At 43.1% G+C, this 16,781-nt stretch overlaps 1 protein-coding gene across 16 annotated transcripts; it reads right to left on the minus strand.

Moving 5' to 3' along the window:
* Positions 1-11,658: 11,658 nt before the first annotated feature.
* LOC147992412 (uncharacterized) lies at positions 11,659-16,083 on the minus strand. 16 transcript variants are annotated; one of them, XM_087530125.1, is made up of 6 exons: positions 15,070-16,076; positions 14,521-14,612; positions 14,202-14,329; positions 13,641-13,731; positions 12,063-12,171; positions 11,659-11,988 (listed from the first exon to the last, which is right to left on the minus strand). In XM_087530125.1, the coding sequence occupies exons 1-2, from the start codon at positions 15,783-15,785 to the stop codon at positions 14,594-14,596; spliced, it is 735 nt and encodes a 244-aa protein (XP_087386251.1). In that variant the 5' UTR covers positions 15,786-16,076; the 3' UTR covers positions 11,659-11,988; positions 12,063-12,171; positions 13,641-13,731; positions 14,202-14,329; positions 14,521-14,593. The 16 variants fall into 16 exon arrangements, 14 of the variants coding, with proteins under 14 accessions (XP_087386251.1, XP_087386227.1, XP_087386231.1 ...); XM_087530101.1 differs by adding an exon at positions 13,116-13,418 and having other exon boundaries at positions 11,659-12,171; XM_087530105.1 differs by adding an exon at positions 13,116-13,418 and having other exon boundaries at positions 11,659-12,171; positions 13,641-13,761.
* Between the last annotated feature and the right edge of the window lie 698 nt (positions 16,084-16,781).

Genomic DNA, 16,781 nt, shown 5'->3' on the forward strand with positions numbered 1-16,781 from the left:
CAAGTTCAAGGTGTTGACTACGATGAGATTTTCTCACTCGTATCTATGCTTAAGTCTGTCCGAATCATGTTAGCAATTGCCGCATTTTATGAAATCTGGCAAATGGATAAACAAAACTGCATTCCTTAATGGATTTACTAAAGAAGAGTTGTATACGATGCAACTAGAAGGTTTTGTCGATCCTAAAGGTGTTAACTAAATATGCAAGCTCCAGCGATCCATCTATGGACTGGTGCAAGAATCTCGGAGTTGGAATATACGCTTTGATAAGTTGATCAAAGCATATAGTTTTATACAGACTTGCGGTGAAGCCTATATTTACAAGAAAGTGAGTGGGAGCACTACAACATTTCTGATAAAGTATATGTGAAAGACATATTGTTGATCGGAGATAATGTAGAATTATTCTGCAAAGCATAAAGGAATGTTTGAAAGGAGTTTTTCATAGAAAGACCTCGGTGAAGCTGCTTACACATTGAGTATCAAGATCTATAGATACAGATCAAGATGCTTGATAAGTTTTTTCAATGAGTACATACCTTGACAAGATTTTGAAGTAGTTCAAAATGGAACAGTCAAAGAAAAAGTTTCTTGCCTGTGTTACAAGGTGTGAAGTTGAGTAAGACTCAAAGCCCGACCACGGCAGAAGATAGAAAGAGAATGAAAGTCATTCCCTATGCCTCAGTCATAGGTTCTATAAAGTATGCCATGCTGTGTACCAGAACTATTGTATACCATACACTGTGTTAAGAGAGGGAGTACAATAGTGATCTAGGAGTAGATCAATGGACAGCGGTCAAAATTATCCTTACTGAAATAAGGATATGTTTCTCGATTACGGAGGTGACAAAAGGTTCGTCGTAAAGGGTTACGTCGATGCAAGTTTTGACACTGATCCAGATGACTCTAAGTCTCAATCTGGATACATATTGAAAGTGGGAGCAATTAGCTAGAGTAGCTCCATGCAGAGCATTGTTGACATAGAAATTTGTAAAATACATGCGGATCTGAAGGTGGCAGACCCGTTGACTAAACTTCTCTCACAAGCAAAACATGATCACTTTTTGGGTCTTAATCACATAGCGATGTGAACTAGATTATTGAATCTAGTAAACCCTTTGGGTGTTAGTCACATGGAGATGTGAACCAATCACATAAAGATGTGAACTATTGATGTTAAATCACATGGCGATGTGTTCTAGATTATTGACTCTAGTGCAAGTGGGAGACTGAAGGAAATATGCTCTAGAGGCAATAATAAAGTTATTATTTATTTCCTTATATCATGATAAATGTTTATTATTCATGCTAGAATTGTATTAACCGGAAACATAATACATGTGTGAATACATAGACAAAACAAAGTGTCACTAGTATGCCTCTACTTGACTAGCTCGTTAATCAAAGATGGTTATGTTTCCTAACCATGGACAAAGAGTTGTTATTTGATTAATGGGATCACATCATTAGGTGAATGATCTGATTGACATGACCCATTCCATTAGCTTAGCACCCGATCGTTTAGTATGTTGCTATTGCTTTCTTCATGACTTATACATGTTCCTATGACTATGAGATTATGCAACTCCCGTTTGCCGGAGGAACACTTTGTGTGCTACCAAACGTCACAACGTAAATGGGTGATTATAAAGGTGCTCTACAGGTGTCTCCAAAGGTACATGTTGGGTTGGCGTATTTCGAGATTAGGATTTGTCACTCCGATTGTCGGAGAGGTATCTCTGGGCCCTCTCGGTAATGCACATCACATAAGCCTTGCAAGCATTGCAACTAATGAGTTAGTTGCGAGATGATGTATTATGGAACGAGTAAAGAGACTTGCCGGTAACGAGATTGAACTAGGTATTGGATACCGACGATCGAATCTCGGGCAAGTAACATACCGATGACAAAGGGAACAACGTATGTTGTTATGCGGTCTGACCGATAAAGATCTTCGTAGAATATGTAGGAGCCAATATGGGCATCCAGGTCCCGCTATTGGTTATTGACCGGAGACGTGTCTCGGTCATGTCTACATTGTTCTCGAACCGTAGGGTCCGCACGCTTAACGTTACGATGACAGTTATTATGAGTTTATGTATTTTGATGTACCGAAGTTAGTTCGGAGTCCCGAATGTGATCACGGACATGACGGGGAGTCTCGAAATGGTCGAGACATAAAGATTGATATATTGAAAGCCTATATTTGGACATCGAAAGTGTTCCGGGTGAAATCAGGATTTTACCGGAGTACCGGGAGGTTACCGGAACCCCCCGGGAGCCATATGGGCCTTTATGGGCTTTAGTGGAAAGGAGAAAGGGGCAGCCCAAGGTGGCCGCGCGCCTCCCCCCTCCCCTAGTCCTATTAGGACTAGGAGAGGTGGCCGGCCCCCCTCTCTCTCTTTCCCCCTAGGGGAATCCTAGTCCAACTAGGATTGGGGGGGAGTCCTACTCCCGGAAGGAGTAGGACTCCTCCTGCGCCCACCTCCTGGCCGGCGGCCCCCTCCCCCTTGGCTCCTTTATATACGGAGGCAGGGGGCACCTCTAGACACACAAGTTGATCCTTGAGATCGTTCCTTAGCCGTGTGCGGTGCCCCCTGCCATCATATTCCACCTCGATCATATTGTAGCGGTGCTTAGGCGAAGCTCTGCGACAGTAGAACATCAAGATCGTCACCATGCCGTCGTGCTGACGGAACTCCTCCCCGATGCTTTGCTGGATCGGAGCCTGGGGATCGTCATCGAGCTGTACGTGTGCTAAGAACTCGGAGGTGCCGGAGTAACGGTGCTTGGATCAGTCGGATCGGAAAGACGTACGACTACTTCCTCTACGTTGCGTCAACGCTTCCGCAGTCGGTCTGCGTGGGTACGTAGACAACACTCTCCCCTCTCGTTGCTATGCATCACCATGATCTTGCGTGTGCGTAGAATTTTTTTTAAAATTACTGCGTTCCCCAACAACAACAACCGTCGCCGCCTCACACAACCCCGCCGCGACTCGATAACAAGCAAAAGTTATCCCTTTTTGTCGGCATTGATGACCTCCTCAACGTCCCTATGGGCTCAAGCCCCTCCTCCAACGCATCCTTGGGGCTTCACCACCGTGTGTGTTCTTGAGATCCATGACCTGCATATGGTTGTTCGAATTATGGATATACGTGAATGTTTTGGTAAAAACTATTCTTTGATGAATTTATATTTGTATTGTGGAATATGGCTAAAAAGAAAGACAAAACCAAAACGAAACAAAAAGAACGCTAGATCGACCCCAACAAAAAGAAACACCACCAACTCAAACACAATTAAAGCCTGACACAGCAAAGACGAATCCAAAACGAAATAGCGGATCGTACTAGCCGAGGGCCCTCGTCTTGCACACTGTGTGCAGGATAGCAAGCAAACATGTATGCCCGCTCACCCCATGGGTCGGCCCGCATACCAGTTTGTCGGATTTCATTTAGTTTCGTCAAAGTACTGTAGCTGCAGATGCCGTTCCCTCAGTGTTTTTCCTAAACACAGGCTACGATGGGATTTTGTTTTTTCAGGAATTCTAAAATTAGGTTTGTGAATTTTAGAAAATGTTCCAAACAATTATAAATGTCACTGAGTTTTTTTAAATGTCAAAAAACTGAAATTCGAATTTTTTACAATTTTTTTGTAAAACTGTTCGTGAATTTTCAAAAATTCACGGATTATTCAAAAATATTAAATTTTTTATAGAAAAATTATAACCTTATAACTACATTTTTAATGATGTATAAGAATATTCAACAATTTTAAAAAGTGTTCATGATGTTGAGAAGGTGTTTTTAAATTTCAGAAACTGTGAACGAATTTCAAAAAAAGTATATCAAACTTATGTGTTCACGAATTTAAATATGTTCATGGATTTAAAAAGTAGATATGAATTTTGAAAATATTTGGAAATTATTAAAAAGTGTCCACCAATTAAAAAAACAAATGAAAATGGAAAAGAAAAACAAAAAAACAAAACAAGTCAGTAAAATTGGCAAAGTGTAACATTAAAATAAGAAAAAAAAATGGGGTTGAATGTTTTTTTCCATAAACGGACGGAAGCTTCCAACACGGGAATAACCTCGAGTACATAGGCAAGCCCATGTTTTGCGACACAATAGAAAAGTGTCGCCTCAACCAGTTGCCACATTTGGCCAGCCGAGCGAGGACCCAAGGCCTTGTATGCTCTTTTTCATCCGTTTTTCACATTTTTATAAATTTGGTTTTTACATTAATTTTATTTTTTCTAGTATTTCATAAAAATCACTTAATATATAAGTAGAAAAATGTTAATCATGCATTTGGAAAAACTATACGTGTAGAGAAAAATGTTTCTATGGTAATAAAAAAATGAACAATGTTTACGGAAAAAGTAGACATGAAAAAAATATAAGTTGTTAAAATGTTAATCATGTATTTGGAAAATGTTAAACGTTTATATAAAAAATGTTTGTGATGTATACTAAAAATGTCCAATGATTACGGGGGAAGTGCACATAAAAAATATATGTTTAAAATTTTTTAGTTAGTTATTTATAAAATATTAAACGTGTATATAGAAAATGTTCTTGATTTATAATTTTTTTGTAAAGTGTATTGGAAAAACTATACATAAATAATATAAGTTTTCAAAATAATTGATCATGTATTTGGAAAATGTTAGACGTCTAATTCTAAATACACAATGTTCCTGATGTATATAAAAATGTACATTGTTTATGGTAAAAGTAGACATCAAAATAAATAAGATTGACAAAATAGTAATCATGTATTTGAGAAATGTCATACAATTATATAAAAAATGTTCCTGATGTATATGAAAAATGTACAATGTGTAATGAAAAAAGCAGACATATAAAATAATCCCCCAAATGAAGATCAACGGGCAATGCGTACTACACTCAAGTAACTGGTCTAAGGTTCAATAGTTCCTTAGCACCCTTGTTGATTCATAGTGCAACGGCTACTCCAGGCCGAGGCACGGCGTGCCTGCCTTGAGAAGGTGAAGGCGCCGTCCAAATCTGATGAGGACTCAATTGTGTGCGCCGTCAAGCAGCTGTCCCTAACCTCCAACGATTTGGATGCGCTCCGTCGCGATTGGATCAACGCCAAGATCCTCACGGAGGGCATTGATGAGTGTTGCGGCCGCAAATCACGGATGAAGCTCGTGCCCGGATCCTCGCGAGGGAGCAAGTATGGACCGCTCATGCCCTAGCGAAGGAGCAAGCTCGGGTTGTTCGTTCCCTCACCAGCCAGCCTCTAAAACTGGACGAGAACATGTCTGACATCTATGCCACCTTGACCCCTACATCGCTTTCGATTGCTACTTCCGCGATATAAGATGACAAGGACAAAGGCATGGGCAAGGGACGATCGTCGGTGAACTTCCCCTATCTATAGTTTAGGCTTAGTTAAGTGTCGTCTGTCGTTGAACTTTTGTTGTCCTATATCTTCTGTTGTTTGAACTATGCCCTATATATGTTATCTACGTATGTGTTAACTCGCGTTGCATGACTTCATATGGATTTGGGGGTTTGCAAATGGGAAGCGTGGTTCGCTGGGTGGACAAATGGCTCCTATCTGCAGATGCGTCCAGGGACATATAAGGGGGCAAATTAGGCAAGCCCGACTGAATGTGCTCTAAAGGGCATCTCCAACACTTACCCTCAAACCACCCAAATCCGTCCGGACCGAGCGGTCTAGGCCCATTTTGCAATCCAACGCAGTACCCTGTCGATACGCAGATTGGTTCAGATGTCCGTTTTCCCGCAAGAGGGCTTTGCAGGAGTCCAGGCCACCGCCACGTAGGACTCCTACATGCCCGACCCACTCAAATCCCCCTCTCGGTCCACTTTTCTTCTACTCCGTCACTAACCCCCCCCCCCTTACTTTGCATCTGCACCCTCCTCGTTTGAAGCCATCGCTGTAACTCTTCGTCCGCCACCCACGAATCGTAGGACGTCCACAGCCCCACCAATGTGCCTGCCCTCTCCTTGGAGACAATGTGGTCATCGGGCTCATTAACCATGGAGATCATAAGTTTTGCTTTCGGATGCTCTACATATTGGTTAATTCATTCATTCACTCAATGTTGCTCTACATGTTGTATAGCATGCACGCGTTGTCGTGATGTACTACGGGCCAAGGCTAGGTCATTCACACACATACCATTGTTGGATGAAGCTCAAGGGGTAGTATGTGTGGGACGACATGTACCAGTTCTAACTCTAGTATCGTTGAATTTGAAATCAATGAATTCAAAAAACTTGTTGAATATCCGGTTATCTTGGATGTAATATTTACATTTGAACTATTGTTGTACTAGAGATATTTGCATGTTATTATAATTAATTGTGTTATTTTCTACAATTATTTTGAGTGTTCAGGTCTCAGAAAAAAACAAGGGCGGAAAATTAGGGAACAAAGTTGGATGACTGGCTCCCACACCAGTGCCTGCGGATTAGTCCAGACCGGTCCGAGGACGAATACAGGGTCCATATTGGGGATCAGCGTTGAAGATGCCCTAACAGAGTAAACTAAAGAGTAGCTTATGTAAAATTTGTGATATGTAGTCCCTTCGTTTCTTTTATTCCGCATATAAGATTTATGTGAAGTCAAACTTAGTGAAGTTTGACCATATTTACATTTAAAAATATCACCATCTACAATACTAAAGTTATATATAATATGAAAATTAATTTCATGATGCATCTAATACGCAGAGTAAAAAGCTGGTCAAAATTTATGAGGTTTGATTTTAGACAAAATTTATACACAGAGTAAACAGAAACAAAGAGAGTATATGTTAAATGAGATCTTGACGTCGGTGTTCTTTTGGTTCGCCGGCATTGTATAGTTCATCAGCTAGATAGCGGGGGACGCAGCTTCAGTGACTTCATGATGCCAAGTCTCACCGTAACTTAGCTCCCTCTATCAGCTGTCCAATGAAGATCCGACGTACCAGATTGACCCATATTCCGAACGTATTTTTTGGAAGTGTTCAGAAAAAATTGAAAAAAATCAATAAATCATAAATGTTTCGTTTTGTATTCTGGGAAAGTTTCAACCCATTTAGATGTATGATTTATGATTAAATAGCCTTTTGAGCTCAAATAAATAAAAATTGTTTATTCAGCGGCGCCCCCCTTGCGTACTGCATGTGATGAGATCGTAGACCCGTAAATTAACAAGAGCAATAATGCGGTAGGTTGGCAATAAAGCGCAGCTTAGTCAGCCAGGATCGCCTGCAAAAGCGCAGCTTACTCACAGCATCTGCTCTGCATCATGTGTTGCTCGCACGTCCTGCACGACCCCTAGCAGACGGAGCACGCAGTCAGCTCCACCTACAGTTGACGAGGCCGGCCGGCCGGCCGGAAGGAGCACCGTTGCTACCACCTGTATCTGAAGAACGGAAGCAGAGAGACGAGAGACGGAATGTGATATGGTATCTCTTCTGTGATTAACAAGGAAAAGTATCCGATCGTTGGGTTTGTGAACCTAGCAACTTCTGGGTTTTACCTAGGTAGAATTGTAACTTAATTTATATTGCTACTTCTTGATACTTTAAGTAATTGATTCAATCTTGAGTTTATGTTTATAACGAATTCAAGGTAATTTAAATATATGTCCTCAATAAAGTGGAAATTTTATGTTAAATCTTACATTTATATTTTAGAAATTATTTTTTGAGGCAAAATCATGTCAATGATTTTTTTTGCTTCAATTTGAATTTAGGGTGAACACAATTTTGAAATAAGGCTGTGTTTTAAACCAGTTTGCAGCATAGTTTAGACTACATTTCTATAGAAATTGAAATAGTTATCACTTGATACTGAACTAAATCAAAAGACATGTGATCTTTTTCAAAATTTAAAAGAATTGCTGTAATTTGTGTACGACATTTTGTGATGTGGCATCCATGTTAGATACCGCAAGGACATGTCAAGTAAGTAGGCAGGACGTGTCAGAACTGGCAAAACTTGTTGTAAATGGGGTAAAATGTAAATTACGTAAAACTAGAGCGCACAAGAGAAACAATTTAAATAAACCAGTAAGAATGGGGTAAAATGTAAATTATATACAACTAGAGGGCAAAAGAAGAAAAACAATTTAAATAAACAAATATTTGATACTTCTGCAAAAAAATTAAGAATATAAAAGTTCCACACTAAAAAAAGAATACAAATATTATTTTCCAATAAAGCAATGGCTCAGTGCCTCTCAAAGCAAAAATAATCGGTCTAAAAATTCGGACACCGATTTATGGAACATGGTTGTGTTTGTGTGTGTGTAAAATACATGGTTGACATGTATACTCACGTATGAAGTTTCACAAAGAAATGACATCCAATTATTCTTGGAAAAATGAAAAAATCAGGACTATATTCGAAAACACAGTTTGAAGGAATAGTAAGGTTAGATTATATTTTCTTCACCATGGAATACCCCGTGTGTCATTTCGTCATGAAACTTCATATGTGGATAGGTTGGCCGACCTAGTATGATGCTCCAAAATTTTAGAGTATTTTTTTCCTAATACTATTTTTGAATTTATTGTTCACGTGGGTGCGCTTCGGACCATCTTCACATGTGTATTTTTTGCTAAAGATTCCTTCTATTTTGTTTCTTCCTGCAGTGCCCCCACTACGTTGGAAGCTAACTGAACGAGTATCAAGTCTTTTTCCTGTATGTACAAATGTTTCCCTGTACAACCTCATCCGACAATAATAACCCAAACAAATTATTATTAAATCTCAAAAGCACTTCGGACGTGAACTTGATGCTCTCGAGCGCTTGCGCACCTGAGATGCGCCAAATAATTTAGAAAGTTTAAAAAGGTATTTAAAAACTAATTTAGAAACAGTTTTGGTATTTTTACTTCAATTTGAATTTAAGGTGGACACAATTTTAAAATAAGGCTGTTTTTTAAACCTGTTTGCAGCATAGTTTAGACTACATTTCTATAGAAAATTTGGGAGAGTTATCACTTGATAGTGAACTAACACGAAAGATATGTGATCATTTTCAAAATTTAAAAGAATTGTTGTAATTTGTGTACGACATTTTGTGATGTCGCACCCATGTTAGATACCGCAAGGACATGGCAAGTAGGCATGAGGTGTCAGAACCGGCAAAACTTGTTAAATGGGGTAAAATGTAAATTATGTACAACTAGACGTCACAAGAAGAAGAACAATTTAAGTATTTAACTAAAACCAATCATTGATACTTTGGCAAAAAAAAAAAGAATACAGAAGTTCCACATAGGAGACAGAACACAAAGGTTATTTGCCTATAAAGAAATGGCTCAGTCCTTCTCAAACCAATAAATAATCGGTCCAAAAATCCGAACACGGATTTATGGAATATGGTTCCATGTGAACCCCTTATGAATAGTAAAATTCGACAACAATACTAGAAAAAGGACTGTCTTTTCTTGTAAAATACATGGTTGACTGGTATACTCGCGTATGAAGTTTCACAAAAAATGACATCCGTGTTATTCTTGTCAAAAATGACAAAATCAAGTCTATATTCGAAAACACTGTTTGAAGGAATAGTAAGATTGGATTATATTTTCTTCACTATGGAATACCCCGTGTGTCATTTCTTCATGAAACTTAATAAGTGGGTAGGATGGTTTATCAAGTATGATACTCCAAATTTTTAGTATTATTTTGTTTTTTAATATTATTTTCAAATTCACTATTCACATGGGTACGCGTCAGACCATGACCATGTTCACATGTATCCAACTGAACACTGTCATTGCCATGACATCATGCCTTATAAAATGATGGATCGCTCAAGTTTCTCTACTCTTATAAAAAGTATAATCGGTAATGATGGTGTGTCTGCCATCTTGCAATATAGGCCGTCCAATCTATATTTAACGGATAGAAAGGAAACTATGACAATTTACCCGCATTTTCTTTACATTTACAGATAAGGCCGTTCCTCGTTCATCATTTTCTCCCACAAGATTTTGATGTTCCGTGCAACACATGGGCATCTTGCTAGTATGACATAAACAAGCAAACAGGAGCACACATCCAAGTTCCAAGATCCGACTGGAAGAGAAGGATCCCCCGTTCATGCGTTCCTCCACGAAGGCGCCTAGCGCTGCCTGGCCACCAGCTGCGCTGACTCATCTCCAGGACAATGAAGCTGGCTAGCTTTGAGGCGTTCTGACCATGCAGCCGATTCGTTGCCAAGAGGACAAGTGAGGCCTGGCCGTTGTCGGATGAGATTATCTCCGACGGCACACGCAACTGAATTTGAATCGCTTTGGACCGGGAGAATTTTAGTTAGCTAATGGGGTTAGGCATTCTGATCATGGAGCTGGCTAGCTGATCCGGTGTCAAGAGGGGCCCGGTGCTGGGCGGGCTTTATCTGCTACGGAGGCGATTTGTCCCCTGCAGCGGCCGGGTTGCTTCATGCATGTGCCGGCGTGGCCCGCGTGGGTCAGCGGCAGCTCCCCGCTGCACAACTAATTTAAGGGTTTGTTTGGGACTGCTCCACTTCACAAAATTCGGTTTCGCTTTACTAAATTCACTTTGGAGCAGTTTCATCTAGAAGCTGTAGTATTACCAAAGAGAATGTTTGGCTACCATCTAGGTCCAGCTTCAAGAATGAGGAATTTGGTGGAAATGATCTATTTGATTGGTTGAGGGGGAGAAATGAAGGGGTATCCACTTACTGGTGGCACTGGTGGGTAATTTCCACCCAACTTCAGCTTCTAGAGTTTTTTAGAGCACCCCCTGAAGAGCTTCATAAAAAACTGGGAGTTGTACCCCAGATTCTAGTTTTTTTTGCGGAGCGGCATATCGTGGAGCTACCCCGTTTGGCTTGTGTTTTCTGGAGCGGAGCTGAATTTTAAGGAGTAGAGCAGTCCCAAACAAGCTCTAAAGTTATAGCCATCTAGCTAAGGGCGGGATATCCGGCCCTTAGGGCAAGTCCAACGAGCGGATCCAAGTTTAGTCCGCTTGCTGTTTGTGTGAATGCATTTTCGATCCGAATTTGCGCCCGATTTGTGTCTGCGCGGACGTGGGACGGACGCGTCACGCATCTGATCGGTGTTCAGTCGGGCTCGCATGTCGGCTGTCCAACTAACATCTGCGTTCATAGTCAATGCATCCACTTAACTCAAGCTCGCATGGTAGCAGCTCGAAGTGTCCAGAGTTCACACTCTTTTTAAATGGCACGCGTGCGGGAGGGGTGGGGGGGGGGGGGGGGGAGGGGGGGGTCATCCACTTCTTCCCACTCCCGTCCAGCAGCAGCCGGATTGCATCATGCATGTGCCGGCGTGGGTCAGCGGCAGCTCCCCGCTGCACAAGTAACTAGATCGGAAGTGCGCCTTGGCGCACCGGTGCCTGGCTCAGCACAGTGATCAAATGTCTAAAACTCAAATATAACAAAGTATTTAGTGCATCCAGTGGAAATTAGAGTAATCAGTCAAGCTAAATGTATTTTGTACAAATCACAAACACTAAAGATACACCAAAAATACGGTATATAGCTGCTGCCAAGGATAACTGAGTTCAGCATAGAGCATACAGATTAAGGATATACCTAAAGCAAGGTATAGTTGTTCCCAAGATAACTGACCTACAACTTTACTACAAAGCATAAAGGCAAAAGGTGTACCAAAAGCAAGGGATGGTGCTTGCTCAGGACAACTGATTTGAACTCTATTGCATCAAGTTCAGTACAAAGTGTAAAGAAATATGGCCAAGTAGTTCATAAACATAATGAGATACGACAATTGGGAACAAAGCTCTAGAAATATAGACAATAGTAAGCCATTTGTCTTTGTTAATGAAAGAACATCTACGTTAGCTTATAGTTGACCATTACTGAGTACTCCTACTTCCTCCTTCCAAGTGAAAAGGGTATATTCTGAGGCGAATCTAATGCAAATAGTAGTGGCCAATACTTGAGCGACTTCATCTTGCTAATGATAATATGGAATATCTACAAAAATAACAGAATTAGCTGATGAACCTAGGCACTATGCAAGCTATACAAAATTCAGATAAATGGCATACTGAGATTGAACACAAATTAGTAACATTGTGCCAGTAGAGTAAAGTGCAGAAGATGGTACTTCACAATTGAGAGATCCAAATGAATATTGCAACAGAACAAAGACGGTGCCTGCAAGAAACAATGATGTAGGTAAGAGTAACATATCAGTAACTTGATACTTCGGCAGCAAAAACGGGTGATATAAATCGTGTCCATCCAAAGGAAATTACAATACTCTGACAGGACCAATGAGTTTAGTATAGATAACAAAGAGCATAGATATATTAAAAGCAAAGAATTAAAGTATATTCAATCAATGATATAATTAATTTGCAGGCTGATGACAAAATTTGTTACAAAATCCAAAGCGGCAGTGCCACATAAGAAAAACTGGTTCTCAACAAGTTCAATCAAAGCATAAATATTCAAGATACCAAAGTTGGAATGTTAATCTCCAAATTCCAGAACCATACATCATCGACAACATCATAGACCGGTAGTGTGTGCCTTGGTGCACCTGCTACGTCCATCCCATTGGTCTAGCACGTCAAACCCAATACGATGCCAAATACAAAACAACAAAGTTTGTATAGCATGGCCAGACGAAAGGAGAGTAGATGCCCTTTACATAATTTTTTTTGCATATTTAATCACTCAACATTGGAGGTCAAGGCGTATAAAATTAAGGGGATGCAAGATATGCAATAATCCACGCGCATTGGAGGTCAGCGAAAAATCTCTTCATCATATATCATGTAAGAAGGGGAGCCTTGGCGCAGTGGTAAAGCTGCTGCCTTGTGACCATGAGGTCATGGGTTCAAGTCTTGGAAACAGCCTCTTACAGAAATGTAGGGAAAGGCTGCGTACTATAGACCCAAAGTGGTCGGACCCTGCGCAAGCGGGAGCTACATGCACCGGGCTGCCCCCCCCCCCCCCCCCCCCCTCTATATATCATGTAAGCATCATAGCACTCCTAACCAAACCCACTCATATCTTCCATTTCCTCTTCTAAATCATGTTTGGTCAAAACAGATATACAGCTAGAAGCGAAGACCGGATAAGAGGGAACAAACCTTGAGCCTGAACCCACTTGAGTGGTCCGATAAGGAGCAAATAATCAAAAACATCTGAACTGGCATCAGAGAGGACTGGCCCAAACCCTCAGGCTCGGCGGTAGCATCCATATTGGTAAGGCATCACTAATCTAGCTCCAAAGCCAAGACCATGGCGGTGGCAGCATCCAAGATTCTTTGCAAAGTGCTCACAGAAACTCTATCCAGTGAGGTAAACAACCTAGATGCATGTCATACTGCTCACAATTATTTAATTCCATGAGATGCATTGCAAAAATCCCAAAACTTTAGGGCATGTTGAAGCTGCAAAAAACAAACAGAAATTTCCCAACACAGTAAGCTTAACTATACTATAGTCTTACAATATTAGCACTGAACTGATAATAAGCATATATTATATTGTTAATTTCTGTGCAAATGGTTTTCATACAGAGTAAAACCAAGGAATGACTACTTGAACCGAATAAAAAGAACAAAAAAACTATGGATGTTCAACATGTAAGCTAGTAACAGAAATGAATGAACCTCTGGACCATTCAGCTGAATCAGAATGAAGTACTAATCACCCTGAAAAGTTGTTTCCTATCACTTGATAATTGCCCTTGAACCCCTCCTGCTGCAAGATGGAACCTTAACCACATTAGTTCTGCAAATGTCACACACACAATCATTTAACGATAAAATCACCTACTGAAACCGGAATCTCACCAAAGCCTCACACTTTTAACCAGAATTAAACCAGCAAAACAAATTAGTCTAAGCATCAAGTTATATCATGACGAAATCAGTATGTAAATTAGCACTACGGATAGATAAGGCCAAATCGGTCCTCCTCGACAGAAAAAAACCAGGTACCCACAAGCTAAGGAAGGCAACAAAAACTACTGTGCAGATACCTAGGACACATCTAGTTCTACCCATCCCCTCAATTCTAACCTATTTGCACAATGCAAATTTACTTACAGGAGCACACAAATTTCATATTCTAATCTGCACAACAATCAATTTACTCAAATCTGTGCCACAGCTGCAGTCTACAACACAACCATGAAACAAATTGGAGTATGGCACCAAGATGTGGGTTACCTGAGGCGGAAATGCGTTGCGGTATGAGGAGACATCACAAACACGCCACCTCCACTACAGATGGGTGGCCCTCCTCATCGAACTAGGTATCATGCTGCTCAATGGACCAAACAAGTTCGAACCAACCACTGCGATTGCAGAAACCTTGATGATAATCAAACACTTTTTTTCTTTTTGCGACTGGTTGTTTCAGTCGGTGGAATCAGAAGAAGGAAACAACCAGTTTAACATTGCCGGAGTTAACATAATTGGATATCTTTTTATGGATAGTATGGAAGGAACGAGAATCAAAATCAGGGGCTGGTTCCGTCAGACTTACCATCTTCAAGGCAAGTACTTGGCGAGCCCGCTGATGGTGAGATCCCTCTCCTCATGCTCCTCCATCCATTCCCTCACCAAATCCAGGGATAGCTGCACAATCATCAGCACAAGCTACGTCAAGCTATTGATACCGATTTCCAGAACAGTGTGCTCGCCACCAATGAGTAATAAAGAGAGAAATATATTTTTCACCTAGGGCTTTAATCATCTATCTGGCCATGGTGATGCTTTCCTAGTGGGCTGTTTCTATGTACTATTTGAGGCTTGAAACATTCTGAAGTGCAATTCTGAATGTCCATATCACGAAGACCTAGAACTAAGCACTTCCTAAATTCTGAAAAATAGTCACCAATAAGCATCACCGATTCTACCAATAAAATTGTCAAATCTGGCCAACTCAAAAGGCTTTAAGCACTATAGTGTCTGAGTAAGTAAATAACTAACCATAAGACTATCCGGTCTATTTACTTATTAGATCAGCTAACCTTCCATCACGTATAACAATTAAAAACTGCACCCACATTAGAACATCTTGCGGATTCAGTACCTCACAACTGATGAAACGGTCACAATGTTTGGGTTATCCACTGCATATAGTGCCAAGCATATATAGCAAGGTATGACAGATGTATTAACAGACACACCACCACCAGTTGCAGCAACTTGACAGTTCACGTGCGGTAGAGCACCAGGTGCAGCTGTTGTTGCCCAGCCGCTGAGGCCACCGTCCGCCCACCACACCGCCGTCTGCCGCACCACGCGCTGCACATGCTCCTCTTGCTGAGCGAGGAAGAGGCAGAGCGCAGCATCCCATGCATCGCGCCTGAGCCCCAGCGTGCTCGCAGCTCCCGATGGAGGAGTGGATCGAGCTGCCGCCAACCGCCAGGTCTCGTTCGACCTCGCCGGCGCAGGCCGACACCGGCGATTGACCCTTCTCCCATCAGCCGCGATGGAGACGTGGGCGGAGGTGAGCCGGAGGCCGGGGATGAGCTGGGCGCCGGCGAGACGGGGTGGACGAGCCCGGCGGCGTCGATCTGCTGGCGGGGGAGCTCGGTGAAGCGGCCGGCGCCAGAGGACGTGGTCGAGGACGGCCGGGAGATGGCGGCGTGCGGGAGGCGAGGGCTGCGAGAAGGAGCCGACGAGGAGGAAGCGCCGGAGGAGGACGGCGGCGCCGCGGGCGGAGAGGGCGGGAGCGCGCGCAGGGAGAGGACGGCCGTGTCCTTTTTGCCCCGGCGTCTGTGGTGACGGCGCAGGGCGTCCCATGCGCAGAGGTGGCCCCGGCGTCGGTGGTGACGGCGCAGGGCGTCCCACGCGCAAAGGTGGCCGCCGGGCCCCTCGTACGGCAGCGCCCAGCCGCCAGCCTTCCTCCTCTCGCTGGCGCTCATGGTCGCCGTGTCCAGGTGAGGAGGCTGGGGGCGGCGCGAGGGAGAGCAGCAGCGACGGGAGAGGATGAGAGAGGCGGCGCGAGGGGGAGCAGCAGCGACGGGAGAGAATGGAGGAGGCGGCGCGAGGGGGAGAAGGGAGGGAGGGGATGGAGGCTAGCGTTCTCACCCAATCGGCACCTTCCTTGCCTCATCCGACCATGGGCCAATCAGCGCCCAACACGCACGAAGAGGCAAGACGTGAAAAGACAAGAATGCCCTTGGCGGGGCACGCGATTTACGTGCGGTGGCACGAGATCTTTACGGTGGGGGTAACTATTCATTGCTACAACTCCTTTTTTTGGATCCGATGGCCCAGCTCTTCCAGCGGCTTGATCCAACGTCCGAAAACGCATCAAGCAAACAGATCCGACGGCCCACAATCGCTGAGCTCTGAGGAGGCCCGGGAGTGACTGAATCTCTTATTTCTCGATTTAAAGTTATAGCTATCTAGCTAAGGGCGGCATATCCGAGCCTTAGAGGGGAGTGTGTACGTTCACGTGTGACTCGGCCGACCTCTCTCTCTCCCTCCCCTGACCTCTCTTCCCCGAGGCGGCGGCGCCGCCCCGCCCCCGGGGAGCCCTGTCCACATCGCCCTCAGCCCTCCCCCTCCATCGCCTTCCACTACCGCGCCGTCGCTGAGGACACCGCGGGGCGAAGCCCCTGTGGTGAGGCGGCGTCGGCGGCGCGGTCCTCGGCCGGCGGTAACGCGTGGGGGCAGCGGGCGTCCATCTCCCTCCTCCTCCAACGGCAGTGCGCAGCGGGTTGGCAGTGGCCAGGAAATCTCCGGTAGCCGTTTGACAGATGGGATTTTGGCTGCGATGAGATCTGATCTGGG

The sequence above is a fragment of the Triticum urartu genome, chromosome 1A, assembly GCF_056163025.1.
Source record: "Triticum urartu cultivar PI428250 chromosome 1A, HENAU_Tu73, whole genome shotgun sequence".
Lineage (NCBI taxonomy): Eukaryota > Viridiplantae > Streptophyta > Magnoliopsida > Poales > Poaceae > Triticum > Triticum urartu.